Genomic DNA, 20,731 nt, shown 5'->3' with positions numbered 1-20,731 from the left:
CGTTTGGACTTGCATTATGGCGCTGGTGATCCCGATGTCCCCGTATTAAAAGTATCCTGCTCTCGGTCTTGTCCTAATAGTCTCGTACGATGCATCAAGGTAAGGTAGTCAGTTATGCAGTATCCACCGCTCAACAATCTCTCACTTCCGTCTTCTTCCTTCGCTAAGAAAACGAATTATCTAAAAAGCGCCGATAAATATGCCACTCTTGACCTGATCATGTCGGTCATTCATTTTTCTTGCTTACCTCATCTTTCGCCGTCTTGTTGGATCTGCGCTAAAGCCTAATTTCGACACTTTCCTCATACAACCAATTAAGTCATAATTGCCGAAGATAGACGTACTCTACTTGATAATCTTCTCGTGTGTGTCACTTATGTGCCGTAAGTAGAGGACGCCAGCAAAGCAGATTATTCCGGTTGGCTAGAATCTGAGATTCATAGTGGATGAGCTCTACTCATAAGTTGGGTGAGACGGGACAGCGAAGAAGAAGACACAGTGCTACAATATCAACATACTAAATTGGAAAGCTTGCATCTTAATGACCCCCTAGTTCGGGGACAGAGCTGCGGTTCCAAAACCCTCACCCTTATCTACTATGCTTTTGCATGCATGCGAAGCGCTCAATCCTCAAAAGGGGTATCATCTGGCTCAATATCATGCCGTTCCGTAACGCCATCCCATCCTCCCTTGATACTTGTCCCGTCGTGCTGTTAGCCTGCCTATCTGAACTCCTGTCCCACGCAAAAAGGGTAAAATCTGATTCACCATCTTATGTCCCGTGCTGCTTTTCCGGTATGTCGACTACAGGCGATGTCCGGTATCTTTGCTCGTTACTGAGGGCCTCGTTAGCCCATGATGGGAGGCGGACCGCTCGGTTTCTTCTATTATCCATTGCTTCCCGCATCACTTTCATATCATCCGTGACCTTGGATCGTCTGTCGCTCTGATGTGAACTGTGACGTCTGATATTCTGCAAATTCTGCAGTGGAACAAGTCAGCAAGATCGTCTCGGGAAGGGGGTTCCCTGGATCTGAGGGATCAAGATTGGGCTTTCATACGATTGGGTCTGGAGAGTTGACTTTGTCCAATGCCCGAGCAGGAATTTCAGTTTCATCAAGTCCATTGATGATCTCAAACCGCTTTTCCAATTCTTTTGCTTCAGTTCGAGCCAGATAATCCGAGCTAACATAGCCGGAGATTATGGCTGTCACAACCTTTTCATGGGATATGAGCCCATTAAGTATTTTCCAATGTCTCGTATCAGGCATCAGGCCAAACTGAGCCTCCTTACGGATTTGGTCGATTCTTCTAGTCAGAGCTCCGGCGAGCTGAGATGGGTCTCCTCTCGCTAGCGGCACATTGCGCGCTTGCAAATTCTGAATGCCTTTCCGCAAAGTCGTCTCGAATTCGGTCCTTGCGGGAATATCAGTTACACTAAACACCCCACTCAGCTTAGGAATGGCACTGGTGTATGGCTGCATCCCATTGTTTTCCATTGACATGGGCTCTCGCTTCGCCGGGCTGTTCAACGTGTTGGTCAACTGCATGATCTTTGGCGGCCCGGCTGACGGGCCCTGAGGTGGCAGCGACTGTGGAAGCTCTCGGGAAGCTGCATTCGATGTTGCGTTTTGCGCAATGGTAGTTTCACTGGAACGATGTTCACCAAAAAACGTGTTCGCACCAGCCATTGGCATAGGAGGCGGGCCTTGACTGGCAAGCGTAGGCGGTCTGGTGGTGTCTGGCAAGTCCCATTGGTAATGTGTGGATGGTGAAGGAAAGTGAGCGTCGCCAGGTATGTCTGACGCCCCATCAAACGATCGATGTGCATGCTGAGGCGGAGCCGGACGAGAGGACTCCTCCTGCTCCCTAGAAAGCCGAGTCTGTTCCATCAAAGCGGCGTCGTCTCTGTTTTTGAGTCTGGCATACTCCCCAGGATTAGAAAGTCGAAGCTGACTCAATTTGATCATTTCCTCCACTTCCTTCTTCTCTTCCTCTGTAAGAGTCGCGCTCACATCCTCCTCCTCAAAGGTGTCTGTTGAAACAATGGAACGAATTGCCTCGCCATTCTCTCGAAGTTTGATGAGTTTGTCTAGAATCTGGTCCTTGCCGACATAAGGATCAAGATTAGCTGCTGGCCGGTGCCTGATTTCGGCCACAACATCGCCTTTGCGTTTTGACCAGCTAATGGGGTTCTTGTTATCCACCACTCGAGATGCAAGTTGCATTTTGAACACTTGTCTGTTGTTGAGGTTGTCCTCAAAGGTACCAGCAACCATGAAGCGGTACACGAAGACTTTCTTCTGCTGCCCTATACGATATGCGCGGCCCACGGCTTGTTGCTCATGGGCAGGGTTATATCTGACGTCAAAAATGACGACTCTGTTGGCACCTTGGATATTAAGACCGACACCACCAGCAGTTGTGGAGATGAGAAACACCTCTTTGCTACCCTGATTGAAGTCTTTGACTTGTTGTTGTCGGGCTGCCACTGGGGTGTTTCCGTCCAGTCGGGACACTGTTCTTCTCTGCATGTTACACATGTTCTGGAGGTAGTCCAGTGTATCCAAGGATTGACTGAAAATCAGAACCTTGTCATTAACTTCGCGCGCTTCGTTGAGAATGGTTGTCAATAATTCCGTCTTCCAAGAGAAAACCGGAGAACTTATATCTCTAAATGACTGTAGCGTCTTCATGAACTCAGGAATCATGGTCTTGGGGAAGGATTTGTCAGTCATCTTCTCATCATCATCACCGCTTGGTGAGACACCATTTTGGATTTTCTTGATCTTCGCTTGAAAACACTTAGGATGGCTACAAATTAGCCCCAGGTGGTTGATGGCAGCAAAGGTGTCGGCCTGCCTGTCGCCGCCTTCTCTAGATATGCCCTTGATGTATAATTGGTATAATTGCTTCTGGGGCTCTGTGGGTGGTACAAAGAGGATAAACTCCTGCTTTGGCGGCAGGTCATCTTTGAGAACGGCGATAGTGCAACGATGGACCTTTGGTGTCACTATCTGCTCCAGTGCTTTTAACGTCTTCTGGGCCTTCCTCTTGTCATAGGCCGTACTGTCGTGATACAGGCCTCGCTCCACCGGAGTAGAGTAGATTTCGCGGAATTCTTGGTATGGCCCAAGGAATTTGGGTGCAACCCAATCAATCATGGCGAAATACTCCAGCACGTTGTTGGATAGAGGTGATCCCGTCAGTGCAATACGGGTCTTGGTCGTGAAGCTTGAACATGAGAGGTGGATTTTCGATTTCTGATTTTTCAGGGCGTGTGCCTCGTCACAAACAACCACATCAGGACGTTCAGTCAAGAGACTTGACACTTCTTCAGAAATTTCAAGAAGTTTTTGAAACATATTGTAGCCTACCAACAGAACTCCCTTGCCAGAAGCCCATGCTGTGACTGTCGATGATCTTTCAGGCACTGGTGTACTCGCTGTGACCTTGCGCAATTCGCCGAGTGCTTGCACTGGAGCCCACTTCAAAAGTTCATCCATCCAGTTGTCCACAAGTGAAGCTGGGCAAAGTACCAAAGTACGTGAATCTTTCAAATCCGTGGGAATTTGAGCGACTACAGATGGATCTTGGGATTCTGATGCTTCCGCTAAGGCAACAAGAACAGTGATGACTTGCATTGTTTTGCCAAGTCCCATTGTATGAGCAAGCAAGCAACCTTGCCGAACGCTAGCGTCACGCACGATCTGATTCCATATGAAGCGGACACCGTCGACTTGATGTTGCTTGATACTGCGTGCAATGTGTTCATTGATATAGATCAGGCCTTGGTCGTCTTCTTTGCTTTCGTTTATAATGATGCGGTTTCCATCACCAGGAGCCGAAGGCTGTGAAGCAAGTGTTGCCCGCAATTTGGCCCTGCGAAGTTCTTGCTCTTGGATTCTCTGTTTTTCCCGTTCACGGAGATCGACAGCGTCTTTGTCGCGGATGATTTCCTTTTCTTTTGGCCGCTGTCGCCCTCGATTTTCCTCTCCGTTAACATCGTCCAGGTCATCCAAATTGTCCAAATCGTCCTCTTCTAGAAAAAAATCATCGAGGATATCTGTTTCTTGCGTGTTGTAGATTTGGCTGTCTTGAGGGACGTGTGGCGCTAGTAGCCTGACAAAAAGGCAGAATGGCTCGAAAATGTTGAGGCGTGACTGCGGTCTCGTAACGCGCTTCTTGATCTTAGAGGGTTTCATGTTGAGCATCTGGTCATCTGTCTTGTGCTGGCACAGGAAGAAACAATTGCAAAGGCGTGTAACATCGAAAAGAGCCGCTCTGAAGCTGTCTTGCTCTAGCTCTTGCCTGTTCCTTACTGGTGCATCGAGGTAAGGAGCAATGTGCTTTGACCAGACCAGACCAGGTTCATCCGATAGAATCAAATCAAATGCTGCCTTTCTCCGACTATGCTCCATCTGCCATATCTCGCCAATCAACAATCGCCAACGGTCACTGTTCTTAGCTAGTTTATAGAGCGATGCTAAGCCGAGTTTTTGGAGATCACCGAAATTTTCAATAGGGGGAAGTTCGAGATTGGTAGAGTCGGAGGGATACCGAGACTTTTTTGATGGAATTGAATCGGCTTTCTTTTCGACGTTACGGCTCTCAGAGACAGGATTATCCGGAGGTTGAGCCTCGACGACACCAGGCTCGGAAATATCACCGTTAAGGATGACAGTTTCAGGAACGTCTCGTGCCACAGCCTCTCTCTGTATCTCCTGAGGCCAAGCTTTGCTAGCCTTTTTAACTGGGGTGGTCAGGTCAATAGGATGAGTCAAGTCGAGACCATCGTGGTCGTCCGAATCATCCTGTGTTAGATCCACAAATGTAGCATCTAGATCCATAGACTCTTCCTTCAAAATGGGAATTGGAGAGACCTGATATTCCCTCGGACCTTCTTCGATTGAATCAGCTTGGTCAGGAACAACAAACTCGTCTTCGTCAGAGCTTGTAAGGACTTCTTCTTGGAGAAAACCGCTAGATCGGCGCACGGTGGATGGCTTTGGTTGGGCGGTGGCTTGTGGCTTTGGGGGTGGTCTCGAGGACTCAAGTATCTTGATCAGCCATATCTGATACATCTTGTCTTCCAGACTCTGTTCAAGACTTTTGGCTGCATCACGGTAGGGAGATTCTGACGTCCAATCCTGCTTCTGTATTTCATAGCATAATTTTTGGATACGATCAATGAGATGCGTAGCCATTTCATGTGCTCTGCGAATTTGTAGTTTCCTTGTCCCATATCGTCGAGATTTCTGCCATATACTGTAAGCCTTTCGCTCATATTTCGGGAGCTTCCTCTCTCGCCAGTTTCCTTCAACAACTTCGATGGCTTCGTTCAAAATCTCGGCGACTCGCTCGGGGGAGACAAATGGATCTGGTTCGGCTTCCTCGGAAAGAGTTTCAAGCCGCTCTTTCTCCTGTTCTTCCTCTTCGATTTCTCTCCGTGTCTCATCATCAAAGTCTTCGGCGCCAAGATCCGCAAGCTCATAGATCTTGTCTGACGAATCAGAGCGATTAGGGGATGATGAAGAATGTCTGGATAATGGATAACGACCTGTGAATAGCCGTTTGAGAGTCCTATTGACAACAAGCCTTCTTCCAGCTGGGATCATGTGCAGGCTGTTCACATCGAAAGATTCATTGTGTTCTCGAACTAGAGAAGACAAGTTGTCCTCGGGTGACGTGATGGTCTCCTGCAGGATCATGCCATCGCCTAGGTAAGCATAGGCTGGCGCACTCTCCCAAGGATAGGGATCTCCAGGGAATGAGTAATTAAGAACGTCAGCTTCTGTAGGAATAAAGGCAGCCGCGACGTCACGTGGCTTCTCTGTTAGAAGTGTAGGTGCCATGCGTCTGCGTTTAACAGTCCTCTCGCCAGTCTCTTGGTTGGGAGTCTCACGAGTGGGCGATAGACGAAAATCCCCGGCGGCATTGAGCTGTTCATCCTTTTGAAGCGCTGATATCTGGTTTGCGCTCGTATCTTCTTGTTGAGTTGATCGCTCCTCCGCATTGCGCTGTGCCACGTTCGAAACCGAAGCTGGCATGAATATCCCATTTTCTTTCTGACGGCCACCGCTTGGTGAATGGATGTGTTCTGCGGTACTTTCAGTGAGCACTTCGGCTTGCTCATCACAAAAACTGGAATTCTTTCGCTTGAAATCTTGTTGCCATTGCCAATAGCCCCTACTCTGGGATCGAAGCGTGACAATGACTTCTACAAGAGCGGCTTTGTGACGAGCAATTTTGACGCCCAAACACTCCATCAACTCCTGACGTGAGCATACGTGCTCAAAGGTCAGTAACGTTTTGCCGTCAATTTCCTCTTCACGAAGGCGCACAGCTAGAGAGTCAGGATCTCGACTCCAAGAGCACCCGGGAGCACAAAGCTGTTGAACAACAACTTCAACGCCCCACGAGTAGGGATCATCTGTTCCGGGTCCTTCCATTTGAAGTTGCGCGTGCTCTCAAGAACACAGTGAAAGGGATAACTGGTTAGAGTTAGTGTGGCTGATCAGGTTTTGAGGAGGAAATCAAAGTTAACGGCGTATGAGCGACGTACCGTGAAAAGATGTGCAAGAACATGGGCTGTTATCCCGACTTTGCTGAGCCTTTGCTCAGCAATGACAAGCGAAGCGAAGTGGAAGGCGCATAGCAGCCAGTGGGCTGTTTTTGACGAAGGTTGACCAGGATCGCTTCACTAAGCAGTCTCGGGACGTTCAAAAGGCAACTGAGATCAGAGTACCTAAGAATGACACTGAAGGTCGCCTTCGAAACTGACACGAAGGATGAATGCGAAGAGGGTTTGCCTATATTGGAAGTTTAGCAAAGGTTAACAGAACTTCCCAGGGGAAGGGATTCCTACGCGCGCGACCGAAGCGTAAACACGAAATAATTGACAAAGGCAAAAAATCAGATGATGGTGGAAGTTGCTTCTTGGTTTATTAGCTTCTGTGTTCGTAGCAGCGAAAGAGAAAATAGAAAACAATGATGCGCCTAAAGAAATCGCAAATACTAGGAAGGTACGGATCAGGTAGAGGCGCTCTAGAAGATGGGCTGCAACACCCATGCGCTCGCTACCAGAGCGCGTCGCACTAGAATCTGTTGGTGGTTTCTGCAGTGGAGTAGTGGGGTTACGGTGTGCTCTCACGTGATCATTAAGCAAGATGAATAGAAACTCAGAAAAGAGCTTCCTATTGTTAAGCCTTTAGACCATAGGTACCTACCTAGTATTCTTCGTAATCGTGAATGAGTGCTGTGCAAGGCAGGCATCAATGGAAACAATGTTGAGAGTAAACCAGCATGTGGGAAGGCACCTCCTGGCCTCCCTTATTGCCTGCCTGGGCAGTCGCATTAGCAAGGTATACGCAACTGTTGATCTTGTACTACCAATCGCGGAGCTGCTTAGGAAAACAAAAAGAAATTGGATTGCTGAGACTGGAACAGAGTACTACTGTATCAGTGGCTAAAATACATTTACAGACAGCGGTGGTGCAGTGGTCCTCCCAAAAACCTCCATTTTATTTATTTACCCCGCCATGGACGGAACCCCTCATCAAGGATGTTCAAAATGCAAATCATCTACAAATTCCAGTAAGAATCACACCAAGATTAAAATATCGTCATTGGCCTATCCGAAACTACCTACTCGTAGACATTTTAGCAGCCCATATTTAGAGTCCGGCCTTGTCCATCATCTTGTATAATTAGCACTACCTACCTAGGTGCACCATTATGAAATCAGCCCTTCTCAATTCTGTCTAGAAGCACCCACTGAATTATTAATCCACCCCGTTTGGCGCAAAGCTTACAAGCACGCAAGTCAACGACTTTCACAAGGTTGACAATCCAAAACAGTCCTTGAAAAAAGCTTTGTCTCTTTTTCTCGTTATCTTCGTTTCACAATCGCCGTATCACGAAGCCTTAGTCCATCGCAATATCATGGCATCTCTCACAAGCGGGGAATATCCCCCCACTGTCAAGTCTGAAGAAAAGGATGCCCTCATCGAGACTGTCAAGGACTGGTCGATAGGCAATGGTCTTGCAGTCCGACCTCCGCCAACCGTTATAGCCGCTGAGGCAGATCCCAAGGGCATTGCTGCTACCAACGTGCCCGTCACTCTCTTCCCCAGCCCCTTTCCCAAGCAGTGTTTCGCTCAAGGCAAGGCGGTTCAGAAGACTTACAATGAGTTGTATGCTTCAGTGAGCAGGGATGAAGAGTTTCTGGCCCAAGTGGTGAAAGAGTACGTAAATTCTGAGACATTGTTAATTGTAATTTCTGATCAGTTCTAGGGTTGCAGACGGTGATGACTTTATTCGTAACTTGTGGGATGTCCATACTAAGGTCAAGGCTGAGGGATATACGCAGGCAAGATTCTCTTGATCGAAATGGACTCTCGATACATAGCTAACTATATCAGCCTCTATCTCTGGGCTTGTTCCGATCGGACTACATGGTCCATCAGGACACTCACGCTTCTCCCCCTTCTTTGCAGGTTAAGCAAGTTGAATTCAACACCATTGCCTCATCTTTTGGTGGTCTCTCAACCTATACTTCCGCTCTTCATAAGTACTTACCCCGAGAGGGTTTCGCTTGGTTGTCAACACGAGACTGACATGAATAGGTATCTTGCTACTACAGAGTATCCTATCTTGGAAAATTCAATCCCTCAAGGGTCACTGGAATTACCAGAAAACACCAGCACTCGCGGCTTGGCAGCGGGCATTGAAGCAGCTTATAACATTTATCCCCTATCTGAGCTCGGTCACCAAAAGTGTGTTATCTTCCTTGTTCAGGATGGGGAGAGGAACATTTTCGACCAGCGTCATCTAGAATATCAAATTGTCAACTCTTCACCATCCATCCCCGTCTTCAGACTGCCATATTCTCAGATCCTGAAGCACACAAAGATCGCAGACACCTCCAAGCGACAGCTTCTGTACTATCTCCCGAGAAACCCCGCCAAGGTGTATGAAGTTGCCGTCATTTACATGCGATCTGGATATGGACCTTCTGACTACCCTGACCAGCAAGCCTGGGAAGCTCGTTACCACTTGGAAAGATCAAATGCCATCAAGTGTCCCACAGTTCTGACTCAACTGGCTGGAACAAAGAAGGTTCAGCAAATATTGGCGACACCGCGTCCGTCGTCATCGCCTTCGGCCCTCAGCAGATTTATTCGCGACGATACCAATGACGCAGCTGAGCTCTGGCGCACATTCACCAACATCTTTCCCATGGACACAAGCGATGCTGGCCTTGAGGCACGAAAGAAGGCCCTCGATCCTAAAGCTTGTCAAGACTACGTGTTGAAGCCTCAGCGAGAAGGCGGTGGAAACAACATCTACCGAGGGGCTATTCCCGACTTTTTAAAGTCTGTTCCTGAGTCTCATTGGGGGTCTTATATCCTTATGGAGCTCATTACTCCTCCTCCGGTTAATAACATCATCCTCCGTAACGGTAGTCTCGAACAAGGCGGTGTCATCTGCGAGCTAGGAATTTATGGCACTTGTGTCTGGGATCAGAGTACAGGAAAGGTCCATCACAACGAAGAGGCCGGATATCTTCTACGTACAAAGGGCGATAAGAGTGAAGAGGGCGGTGTTGCTGCTGGCTTTGGATGTATGGATAGCTGTACTCTGGTATAGGGGCTAGTCAGGGTGTCAGAAGAATTGGCCGCTGAGAGCATAAGAGATGAAATGATCTGATCACCTTATGCTAGCTTAAGCTAGTATTTAGGCTACCTTGTTCCTGTAGCCTAAGCCTTGGAGGATAATTCTTCTGACACTCACCTGGGGCTTATGCCTTGTGGGGTATGATAACAGGTTGTTACGACCGGATGAGTTGCTACTTCTATCTTTCCTTTAAGGCAGTTGCGTCTGCAAGACCAAGCCGATGCCATTTGTCTTCTCGCCAATAATGACCGCTGGTGTCTCTTGCCTGTCAGTGTACTCTGTTGATCTCACTTATCAGACCTTCCCGAGATAGGATGGCGAAGTTCTTGGGAACACTTTCATCATATTCGACTTCTAAATCTCACATTGTCACCCTCATCTTCATTTATCCATCATAAGGAATCTCATTATCATCATCGTTCGAGTTTTCATCTTACAGTCAATAATCCAATCCATTGGCCCCATCTCAAGGACAACTTCCTATACAAGCCGAACTCAAGAAGAACGAGCGGGTAGAGTCGACTTCATACCAGGACGATACAATGTGGCAACCGCAATTTCTACAAGAACTCAGGCGCTTCAGACGACGCGGACAATGGCTAGGGGATCAACCAGATCAAGGACCCAGGGTACAGAATTTCCCGCAAGCTGTTCATCAACTGGCTTTCATGCTTTTGGAGTATCAACGGCGACTAGACTTTTGGTGCGCTCAGCTGTTGGTGCATATTTTGATCTTCTGCGTTGGGACGATACGCATCGTGATCAGATTACCCCAGCAAGCATTTCACCTGAGACAGCGATTCACCACTTTGTCAGGATATATTCTCTCCTTGCCAGGATACATTCTCTCTTTACTTCCACACATAATCTTGGTATTGGCGCAACGTTTCGCGCAATATATCACAGTGGTACTTCGAGTACTGAATGGGATCACCCCAATGCTTCGTCTTATAGGACTTCGAGTTGTACCACAACGACTACCACTGCCGACTGATTTGGTTGTGTTACTGATAGGACTTGTTCTATCTGGAAGATTCGTGCTTTGGGTTGTGGTGATCCTGGGAATCCTGTTCCTACAACAACCGCTGGTCGCATTAGTTCGTCGTCGCTTGTTCCGTCAACATGGCGATTTTGCTTGAACGGGGGATTCGACTGAACGATTGTTTGTCTGGTAAAAAAAAAACGGTTCAACGGGGCAAATCCAACGTTCCAAGGATGGATCACATTGGCAGTTTTGAAAATCAGGGAAAAGAAGGTTGAAATCCAACTCAGTAATTAGGCTTAACAGCGATTGGTAGACATAGACGATAATTCTCAGCGGTTGATCTACTCAATTACGTCCCGAGACTGTGATCTTAATAAGTATATTGCATCGTGGTATCATACATTTCCTCCAGCAGCTGTCCTTAAAGCTTATCGTACATTGCGCCCATACATTAGCATCCGACAAAAGAAACCATCTTTGTGAGGGGAGAGCCAGCGGGCAGGGTATTGTGGCGCCACGAAAAGGTTGCGTCCGTGTGAACAAGAATCGACTGGGGATTCTGCTTACTCGCCCTGCTCAGGAGCTTGGGGACGTCGAAGAACCTCGATTTGGCCTGGACTATGTTAGGATTGACGACAACGTGGTATTGGGAGGGGGGCATACGCTGGACGACGCTGAAGCTGGTGCGGTTCTGGCCGTTGGCGTCAGTGTAGGGGTGCAGAGAAGCATCGCCCTCGACGTAGACAGTAGCACTGTATGTGTTGTCAGCATGGTTTGGTCTGCCTTTGAATAGTTGTCATATCATACCCCTTGGGAAGGTTCATGAGGTAGTCTCGAGAAGGACCCTCAGCGAAGCTAGTGACCTTGAACCAGCTGGTCTTGCGGTTTTCGCGGGAGCCGCTGTTGCTGGCGACAGCGTAGCGGACAACTTCACGGCCGGTGCTGGTGGGGTGGACCTCGGGAGTATCAGCGAGGTTACCAATGATGGTGATCTTAGCGAGAGGTCGAGCAGAGGTGGTGCTGAAAGCACGGGCAGTAAAAGCCGGAGCGGCGGCGGCGCGGCGAAGGGCGGTAGAGAAAGACATGGTGCGTGTTTATTTTATTTTTCTTTGTTTCGTTTCGTCGTTTGCTGAGGCTGAGGGGTGAACGAGAGAAGCTGAAGCGGAGTGAACGGGGATTTGTTGATAAGAGGGACTGGGGGACTTTGAGGACAGTCGCGTAGTTTCGAAACCCTGACGCGATAGGGTAGGAAGCTGAGATTGAGGGACGGACCCTCTTCAATGCGTTATTTGATTGGTTGATGCTGACAGCTCTTGTGTGACCCGATAAACGGGTGCCGTTGAGATTAGGCGGCTCGGATATATGCATATATGTCACACTGCGATTTCAGTCAACAGACTTCATAGGTACCTTAAGTAATGACCAGCTAAAGAACCTGTTCAATTTCCAAGATGGACTTCGCGACTCGGTAGTATGAGATGCTCTGAAATAGTGAATTCCACTAACATATCTGAATCATTAGCTGCCAAACCATTTTGTTACTGCCTGAGAGCTCCGTCATCCCATCTAGACCCTGGCTCTGGGACTACTAAGACTAAATGCTCTGGATCATGACCACCATCCGCCAAGCTTCGTCATATTTTCCCAAAGAAATAAGATGGCGACTCAAAGTTCAGCGCCCCTCGATCCTTTTCTTGGCTAGGTAGACAAATTGAATTTTTATAGAGCTTGCATGGCAGTGGAGGCGTAGATTTCAGGCTCAGACTCAGACTCTAGTCTAAGTTTAGTGGATGGGCTAGGTGCGAACCCCTCACTAAGCAAATGCCTAAAGTCTCGTTCGTTCGCTTAACTTTACCCCTGTACCATTCACTTGCCCGATCGGGTTGTCAATAGACGCCTTCAATAGCCGCGTTTATAGATCTGGGCATGGCAATAACACCTTACTCCAAACGGAGACAAAGATTCCTTATTCTTTTCTTATTGACAGGAGGGCGAAGGGGGCGGGAAGTCAAGATGTGATGCACTAATAATGATAGTAAACTAGTTCAGGGCCCCTCAGGAACGTCCAGCATGTCTAAGTTGCCGCCTTATTGAGCTTCCCCGTCCTTATTGACGGGCAGGCAGACAGAATTGACTAGCCATTTATCTTATTCAAATTGAACACTGTATAAGGAAGATAACAGAACCGTTGAGTCAACTGTAGAGTGAGGTCCTTGCGCTTCCCGCTTTGATCAACCGTTGAGCCAAGACGTTGCCATCTTGTATCTGTTAACCTCACCAACAACATCACCAAGTTGCTTTGACTTTTTCTTCATATACTCAATCTCCCACTCTTCAGCCTTATAAGCTGCTTTTACCTCACTTGTCGTCATGGCCGGCTCAATCCACTTGTTCGGTCGTGACGACCTGTCCATAATAACAGTTCCTGGGCCGGCAACCACCACGACTCCTTCGCTCACGGCCAATCTCGTCTGCAGAGTGCTTCTCGCCATCATCGCCAATCTAGCATGTATAGTACCTCTCAAAAACCTTTACCGCAATGGCGAATTCGCGGCTGTTGTATTCATTGCCAACATTCAGTTTGCGAATTTCGACACAATCATCAACTCCCTTATCTGGAGAGACGATGATACTAGCAAGTGGTGGTCTGGCGAAGGGCTCTGCGATATCAGCCCGTACTATACCAATTTCCAAATGGCATTATTCGTCACCTGTCTACTCGCCATAATGCGCAACCTCGCTCAGCAAGTCGGTCTCTTGCGCGCCAATCCCTTGACTGTCCAAGAGAGACGTCGGCGTAACCTTGTCCAGGCACTCATCATGTTCCCACTTCCTGTTGTCCAGCTTGCCTGGATATGGCCTTTGACTGCTCAGAGATATGCGATAGCTACACTTGTTGGATGCACTTGGATTGCCTGGCCTTCCTGGCCTTACATGGCCTTCTTCGCTGTTGCCCCTGTTGTCGTTGCCCTGATAACGTCCGGATATGCCAGTAAGTTCATATCTATTTATCTTCCATATGCTTTACAGCTTGACTAATACGAGAAAGTTCTCACCTATATCCGCTTCCGCCAGGTCGCAAGGACCACCCGAACAGCCATTAACAGCAGCAGGTCTGCTAACCAGCGCGCCCAGAGGACAAAGCGCCGCCTCTATCTGATGGTGCTGGCCATCTTGATCCCTTACCTACCCGTGGTCATCACCTTTGCTGTTCTCAACATTCTCGGTGCTTCTCCGCTTCAGCCCTTTAATTACGACCTCATTCACAACCGTACCTGGCCTTATCCGTGGTCGGCTGTCATTCTCGTCCCGTCCAATGGCTTCAATTTTGTCCATTTAAACAACTGCTATGTCCATATTCTCGCTGCTGTCCCGGTCGTTGTCTTCTTCGGAATGACAAAAGACGCTATTAACAGCTACCGTTGCGGCCTGCTCTACTTTGGTTTTGGTCACGTATTCCCGAATCTTCATGAGGAGTATGATCCCGATAGGACCACATATGGCAGTAGTGCTGGGAACTCTTACCTCATGGATTCCTCAATCTCAACGTGAGTAGCAACACGCCTGGATCTTGGATACGATACTAACTACCTGCAGCACATCGTCAATCCCGAGAAAGATCAGAAGTCTCTTTTCTAGTCGCAATCTAACCACGTCGTCATTAGCGACTCTTGATCCTGTCTCTCTGCAGTCAATCAACGTTCCTACTACGACATCAGAAGCCGAGCCAGAACGCGAATTGGGTGGGTTCAGACTTTCACAGCCGTCTCTCCCAGAGATAGTCTATCCGCCTCACAATGCTCCATCTTCCACAGAAGACCCAATCACTCTACCACCTCGCAATCCCTTCCTCTTCCGTACTCGTTTCGACTTGCCCACATTACCACTACCATCCCTGGCTTCTTTCGGCTTCAGAAAGAAGAAGGACCGAAGACCCCCTTTGGATCGTGGCTTGTCCCTAAATTCTCTTCCTTCTGTCACGAACAGTCGCCTCTGGGAGAGCAGCTCGTCTCCCCAACCTGCCCGCAACCAAACGCTAGTTTGGGCTGATACAGTGGACATCCCGACTCCTGACATCATCACGTCTGATACACGCTTGCTGGTTCCCATATCATCGACTTACTCTATCACAACTGAGCCCCTGGAAGAAACTTATAGACGCTAGGAACGTCTATACGGCTGGGCTAGGTGATCCACCGCTGGTGCCTGAGCCCGGCCTGAGTAATATTCATATAATGTTATAGGACGCGGCCAAAATGCTGTGGTTTTTCTTTTCCGATTTATTGCTTTCATTAGACTCGCTTCCTGCGAGCTCGGCATCATTGCAGGCGACGGCGCAGGTACCAAAAGGGTTTATTCTGATTTAGACATACATTGTCAAGTTCGTCGATTATAATAATCTAGATACCTTCCACGCGAAAGCACCTTGCTCTCTTAATATTTCTATGTTGTAAACCATGCAAGTATCGAATCATTGTAAAGAATTAAAAGACTTTTGTGATTATCGTTGCTATCCAGCTTGATACATGTCCTGGACTTTGGCACGCATAATCTATATAAGTGACCGTCATGATCATCTTTCCAGCCCATACATAATCATTTTTACCCAACCGTCGTAACCAAGCCCTTATTTTCTTTTTGGCAAAATTGCAAACGTGAAACCCATTGGTATCGTAAATATTCGAAAGATCAAAGCTGGGTATGTGAAAGAGTAAGAAAGTAGAAACATAAGGATTGTGGTCAGTATCCTAAGAGAAGAGTTCTAAAGCACAATGTTTACATGTCCTTGGCGTGTCTTTGAAGTTTGCGCATAGCTTCACGGTGTACATCGAGAAGGTCTCCGTTTCGCATGCGCTCGTCAAAAGCCTTATCGGCCCATTCTTTCTCTCGTTGTTGTGTCTCACGGCGCTGAGCTTCAGCCTGCTTCTGACTCAAAAGAATGTTTCGGCTCATGTCGACGTTACGCTGGACCTCAACCTCCCGGCTGGCCAAGAGGGATTGCGGGGTGAACGGGGTCTCACGACCAGAGGTGCTGATGACAGGTGTGCCGGCGCGTAGCTCATGTTGGACCGACTGTCGAAAGTTGGCAAGTGCCGCCTCTCGAGCCGCAGAATTGGGGAGTGTCGATACGCGCTGAGGTTGGTGAGAGTTCAAATGCGCATCTGATGCGTTGAAGTTGTTGATATTGCTACCACCGCTGAGACGTTGAAGTGATGGTGTCGAGTTTGATGGACTCAGGCTGCTCTTTCGCATGAGTTCCTTTCTTTTGTTCAAGGGCAGGTCGTCGACATCCACTCCGACAGCAGCGGCGTACATCGGATAGTTGTTGAGTGATCCAGCATCGCTCGAGGTTCTATGTCGAGCAGGGAGGTTGACTTCTGACGAGCTAGGCAACAAATTTCCTGCCGACTTGTTACGGAGGTACATTTCCCGTTGACCGAGAAGAGTCTGGGGACTCGAGTAGGATACAACACCTGGGGTCGACGACCGCTGGCCTTCTGTGACACCTGGAACGCTCAGATTTTGTGGTCCTATTGCCTCTCCTGTCGGGACAGGTAGTGTCGGGTTTGAAGCAACCTGTTCTTCTGCGATAGGAGCGATTGCTCCAGAAGCCATTCTCAAGGCCCCGGTAGACGAGCGTGGCATGGCACCGCTAGTCGGAGTTGAACCAGGGCTACGATGCTGGCTCTCACCTGTAAGAAGAGCAAGTGCAGCTGGAACATGTTGCTTTGAGCCACGTCGGGGTGCCGCATGAGAGAAACTAGAGGTTTGCGAGTCCGAGCGTGTGATTGCTGGTGCTGGTGTTCCTTCATTGGAGGCCTTGCGTAGCTCTTCCATGTGTACGGGAGCCGGTGTTTCAATTGTTGGCACTGTCGAACTTCTGGGTGCAACAATATGGATTTCATCAACCTCGGGGGCTTCTGCGTTGCTCAAATGCTTGGCCCATTCGTTTGTTCGGTAAGACAATGCTACCTTGGAAAGTGATCTGGGGAGTCGATCTTTGGTCAGGCTCACGCGGGCTGAAGAGCTAGACGTCACAGATTTGCTCTTGTCAACACCTGCAGCAGCATCTTCCTGTTGCGCTGGTTCGTCTGGCTTGGTTGTATCGCCCGCACCAACAGCCATGGGAGAATCCTGGTCCGCTTCGTGTGTGCTTAGCTGATCCTTTCCATCCTTTCCGGAGAGTTCGGCATTGATTTCGATACTCTTTCGCAGCTCTTGAGTGCTACGAGGCTTCTGATCATCACCACTGACGCTCTCGTCGTCTACTGTCGCTGCAACTGAGCCATCATCATCGTGCGGTCGCGACCGTGGGATGACCAACTCGTCAGTACTTTCACCATGTTCGTGTTCCTGATGCTCTCCAAGAACACGGCTGGATCGGTGGGAAATATTTCCAAGCAATTCCATCGATCCACGCGAGAGGCGAGATAATCTTTTCGCAAGTGAGTGTCGGTTGTTAGGTGTATGAGGTTCGGTATCTTGTTCATCAGCAAAGGTGGCCACGGATGAGCGATCCTCGTGAGTAAGGGCATCCTGATCGTCGTCGGCAACGGGAATAGTGAATGGAAGAGGAACAACAGGAGGTGCTGTCGATCTGGCAACGGATGATTGTGTAGAAATGCGTCTGTCGGTCTGATTGTGTATGGCAGCAAGCTTTTGTCCATCATTGCCAGTAGTCTCGTTTACAATCTCGGTAGTTGGTGGATCGACATCATCTGAGGCCACGCGAACCGTTACTCTGCCGTCCTCGTCGTGTTTGGAAGACATCAAGTTTACGGTGGTGGTAGGCTGTTCCTTGGATCGCTCAGGGTCAGGAATGTCTGTCATCTCGATAACCTCAACAATTGAGGGGGATTGTCCTTTCGAAGAGTCGGTTTGGCTGAGTCGGTTGTGCTTCTCGTTGGGAGTTTCGCCGTCGTTCGAAGTGTGAGAGGCTGTCGAGCTTCCTACATCTCCATCGCCATAAATCCGCTCCCACTGTCGCCTCTCGCGCGCATTCGCCTCTTCGATGTTCCTGCCGACTTGTTCTTCTTCCTCACGAAGATTGCGCTCCCCTTCAGCAGCCGCTTCAGCCTTCTTTTCACGCTTTTCGCGAACAAGCTTCCATAGTTTGATCTGGGAGATGATGCCGAATAGGCAGATAATGACGATTGCTGCAGTTTCAACTCGGATGCCTTTCGTGACTGGATAAGTGTTGGCCCCGAGAGGAAACAAATCATCGTTGAGCTCCCAGACATAGGCCCAGAATTCCTTCAACCCAGCTCGACTAAAGCAATCGATTCCAAGTACTGTAACTGTAGCACCAGAGAAGGAGATCATGAGGATGAGTGCCCAGTCTCTGGTGTAATGGCTGAAGTAAAAGGCGAACCCACCCACAGTAAAGCAAGCAATAAAAATAGCTTTGGCCACGACAGGACCAAGCAGCCCTCCAGGAACCAAGCAGAGAAGCCACATACTGACGCAGAAGCCACCTAAAGCACAGCCCAAACCCTCGGTTATCTCCCTGAAAAACATAGAAGCTCCACCGAGGATACATCCAGAGATGACGGCAGCAACCACGTAACCTCCCTGCAAAGCGTCGCTGACTTCAGACTTCATGACATAGACGATCAGTACAGCAACGCATAGAGCTGCGGCGAAAGCAGTCGAGAAGAAGGTATGGATCATTCGATTCTTAATGCCAATGAGAGTATATGCGGCACCAGTAAGAAGCATGATGGTTCCTGCGACACCCCAGCCTGGTGTGAGCTTTGGCTCGATAGGAAGTTGACCGGCAGGTATTGTGGCTAATAAGCTTGTTAGCAAAGACTCAGAAACAATATCCGCATGTCATGTTACCATTATAGTAGGAAGATTCATCAAGTCCACTTTCGAATGGGCCATCTGTGCTTGTCGATGTAGGATCTGAACTTTCTGACTTCTCCGACTCGGTAGCCGTTACAGAGATGGCTTCACTCTCTGACTGTGAATTCGTGGGCTCAGAAGATTCTGTCTTTTTTCCCAGAGCCTCGGTGGTTTTTGTGATGCTACTGTGTGTCTGAGTCGAAGCTGAGCCGGACTCAACGGCTGTTGTCTTTTGCGCATCGTCGTCGCCCGCTCTTGGGGCTATCCTGAAAGCCTCTCCACTAACATGTTGAAACACCAGGAGGAGACAAAAGAGCATCCATAACCGAGACCAACGTGCGAGCATTGTGTTGAGATGTGAGCGCGGAAATGCGATGTGCCGACGTTTGACAGTACAAATTATCGAGTTATGGTTATATCTTAAAACTCTTCGAGCATCCTATGAAACACGGTTCTTATGTTCCAAGCTGACTAGACGAGTTAAGAAATGATAAAAGACAAGACGTATCCTTGGGTAATAAAGGAGCAAGGATATTGTAGAAAAGGATGTTGGACAAAGCTTCAAGCTTGTTGATCGAGGTCCGTCTGACGGTAAGACAAGACAAGACAAGATAAGACGTATTATGGGATTATGAGAAAAGCAGATAAAACAAGAATGAACGAATGAACAAGGTGCGCTGTGCATGCAGTCGATGTGCAGTAGTAGTAGGAGTACTAGTAGCAGCAGTAGTGAATGCCAGGCAACCCCAGGATCAAGATCCAACACCTCCAGAGGAAACGAGCGCAGGTATAAAGAGTGACAAAGAGGTGAAGCGAAGAAGATGCAGGACCGGGAATCGGGAAGGGTGTGGCATCGTAGCGTAGTTATTGTCTCGGCGTGCAGAGACAGAGATCTGATGGATGGTGGGATGGATGGATCATGGACGGATAGACTTGACTTCGATGGAGACGCGGAGGCAGACCGGGAGTATCCTGGTCAATAACGGGATCCATGTCCAAGATTAGCAGTGACTGGACGAAAAAGAAGACCATGGCGCGGCCGTTGAGAAGAGACTTTCTTGGGCCAATTTCCCAATGGCCTCCTGTGACGCTGGTCTATCGTGATGGTAACGGATGAATGGCTGACTTACACCTAAAGCTAAGGAAGACCACGGTCCACTCCCGCTGGTAGGTGGAGCGTGGAGCTACCTAGCTCCATTGTGGTACGTACCGTATTCCCGGTTCTTGGCTTGCAGCGGCTTGTTCTTTCCTGGCTTAGACAGCGCCTGAAGCTGGGAGCACTTACCGGCCCACCCCTCTTCCACTCAAACGGCAGCCAATCGCGGCGGTGATGTACCTGTTTCAAGTACATCCAGGTACAAATTCAGCTCATTTAGGACAGAGCCAGTGGTAGCGCGAGGCAGTAGTGGCACGATTAATATTATCTTTGGCACGGTTTGTTGATCAAAACATTCATCCACTGACATTAATTAGGTAGGGACCTGCCTGTCTATCCATCAAGAGCCCTCTTTCTTTCTTCATCGAAAATGGATACAAAAATATCTGAATCATCTATTTGCTTCACAAAGTCTCAAGGGTGTTGTCTGAGACGGAACGCATAAGAACCGCGCCCTGCCATTAAGGATATGTGCGGGTAGTCCGCCCATCATCTCCACCTAAACATGCTTTTTGGTCAGATTGCATGGGACAGGGATCATGCTGAGCGGCTGAAGGACAGTGGACATTAAGAGAGAGAGAGCATGAAGATTTTTATCGCTCTGGCGAAAAGGCTGTACGTATTCGATCACTGTGGACGAGGCTTTTGGTTCGGGTTTTTGGCCATACCTAGAAATATTGTGACATTCTATTCTCTCACAATACAACAGGAACGATTCCATGGACGACCCAGGCGGGCGTGAATAGAGTGTGCGTCGAAAGAACCCCGGCCGGAATGATCCGATGAAAGATCCCTGCTTCGACTGGTCAATGAGCGTTCAGACTCGAGTCTTCATCCTCACCATAGAAGCCCGTGACAGAATGGCTGGGGGTGACGAAGCGAAGTGTCCGCCCTGCAGACTCGCTACAATAGCCACTGCACCGATGCTGCAGGCTGCTCTCTTCTCAGCCGGTGCCATTGTCACACGTAGTCCAGCCTTTGTGCACCCATCCTGCATCATCACCAAACCCTTTCACCATTGACCTCACCGATAGGCCAATCCGTGTTTTCTCTTACGCCAGTCT

General features: G+C 48.7%; 6 protein-coding genes across 6 annotated transcripts; 3 read left to right on the top strand and 3 right to left on the bottom strand.

The window, feature by feature from the left end:
• Positions 1-530: 530 nt before the first annotated feature.
• On the bottom strand, positions 531-6,622 carry B0J16DRAFT_94710 (uncharacterized protein). The gene is made up of 3 exons (XM_046134727.1): positions 6,566-6,622; positions 1,062-6,494; positions 531-982 (listed from the first exon to the last, which is right to left on the bottom strand). The coding sequence occupies exons 2-3, from the start codon at positions 6,450-6,452 to the stop codon at positions 773-775; spliced, it is 5,601 nt and encodes a 1,866-aa protein (XP_045984388.1). The 5' UTR covers positions 6,453-6,494; positions 6,566-6,622; the 3' UTR covers positions 531-772.
• Positions 6,623-7,812: 1,190 nt separating this feature from the next.
• Positions 7,813-9,936, top strand: B0J16DRAFT_94684 (uncharacterized protein). Its single transcript, XM_046134725.1, has 4 exons — positions 7,813-8,246; positions 8,296-8,371; positions 8,424-8,572; positions 8,628-9,936. The coding sequence occupies exons 1-4, from the start codon at positions 7,945-7,947 to the stop codon at positions 9,649-9,651; spliced, it is 1,551 nt and encodes a 516-aa protein (XP_045984387.1). The 5' UTR covers positions 7,813-7,944; the 3' UTR covers positions 9,652-9,936.
• B0J16DRAFT_94680 (uncharacterized protein) lies at positions 9,936-11,007 on the top strand. Its single transcript, XM_046134724.1, has one exon. The coding sequence runs from the start codon at positions 10,221-10,223 to the stop codon at positions 10,815-10,817; it is 597 nt and encodes a 198-aa protein (XP_045984386.1). The 5' UTR covers positions 9,936-10,220; the 3' UTR covers positions 10,818-11,007.
• Position 11,008: 1 nt separating this feature from the next.
• Positions 11,009-11,900, bottom strand: B0J16DRAFT_94679 (uncharacterized protein). Its single transcript, XM_046134722.1, has 3 exons — positions 11,471-11,900; positions 11,327-11,415; positions 11,009-11,276 (listed from the first exon to the last, which is right to left on the bottom strand). Exons 1-3 carry the CDS (start codon positions 11,746-11,748, stop codon positions 11,227-11,229), a joined length of 417 nt encoding a protein of 138 aa, XP_045984385.1. The 5' UTR covers positions 11,749-11,900; the 3' UTR covers positions 11,009-11,226.
• Positions 11,901-13,033: 1,133 nt separating this feature from the next.
• B0J16DRAFT_382352 (pheromone A receptor-domain-containing protein) lies at positions 13,034-14,828 on the top strand (the record flags this gene model as incomplete). Its single annotated transcript, XM_046131232.1, has 3 exons — positions 13,034-13,655; positions 13,713-14,211; positions 14,261-14,828. The coding sequence occupies 3 exons, from the start codon at positions 13,034-13,036 to the stop codon at positions 14,826-14,828; spliced, it is 1,689 nt and encodes a 562-aa protein (XP_045984384.1).
• Positions 14,829-15,249: 421 nt separating this feature from the next.
• Positions 15,250-19,015, bottom strand: B0J16DRAFT_94673 (uncharacterized protein). Its single transcript, XM_046134721.1, has 2 exons — positions 18,506-19,015; positions 15,250-18,453 (listed from the first exon to the last, which is right to left on the bottom strand). Exons 1-2 carry the CDS (start codon positions 18,855-18,857, stop codon positions 15,440-15,442), a joined length of 3,366 nt encoding a protein of 1,121 aa, XP_045984383.1. The 5' UTR covers positions 18,858-19,015; the 3' UTR covers positions 15,250-15,439.
• Positions 19,016-20,731: the final 1,716 nt, after the last annotated feature.

This window comes from Fusarium flagelliforme, assembly GCF_020744385.1.
Source record: "Fusarium flagelliforme strain FIESC 12 MPI-CAGE-AA-0113 chromosome Unknown B0J16scaffold_3, whole genome shotgun sequence".
Classification (NCBI taxonomy): domain Eukaryota; kingdom Fungi; phylum Ascomycota; class Sordariomycetes; order Hypocreales; family Nectriaceae; genus Fusarium; species Fusarium flagelliforme.
The sequence above is the reverse complement of the archived record's forward strand: the minus strand, read 5'-3'. Positions and strand labels throughout refer to the sequence as shown.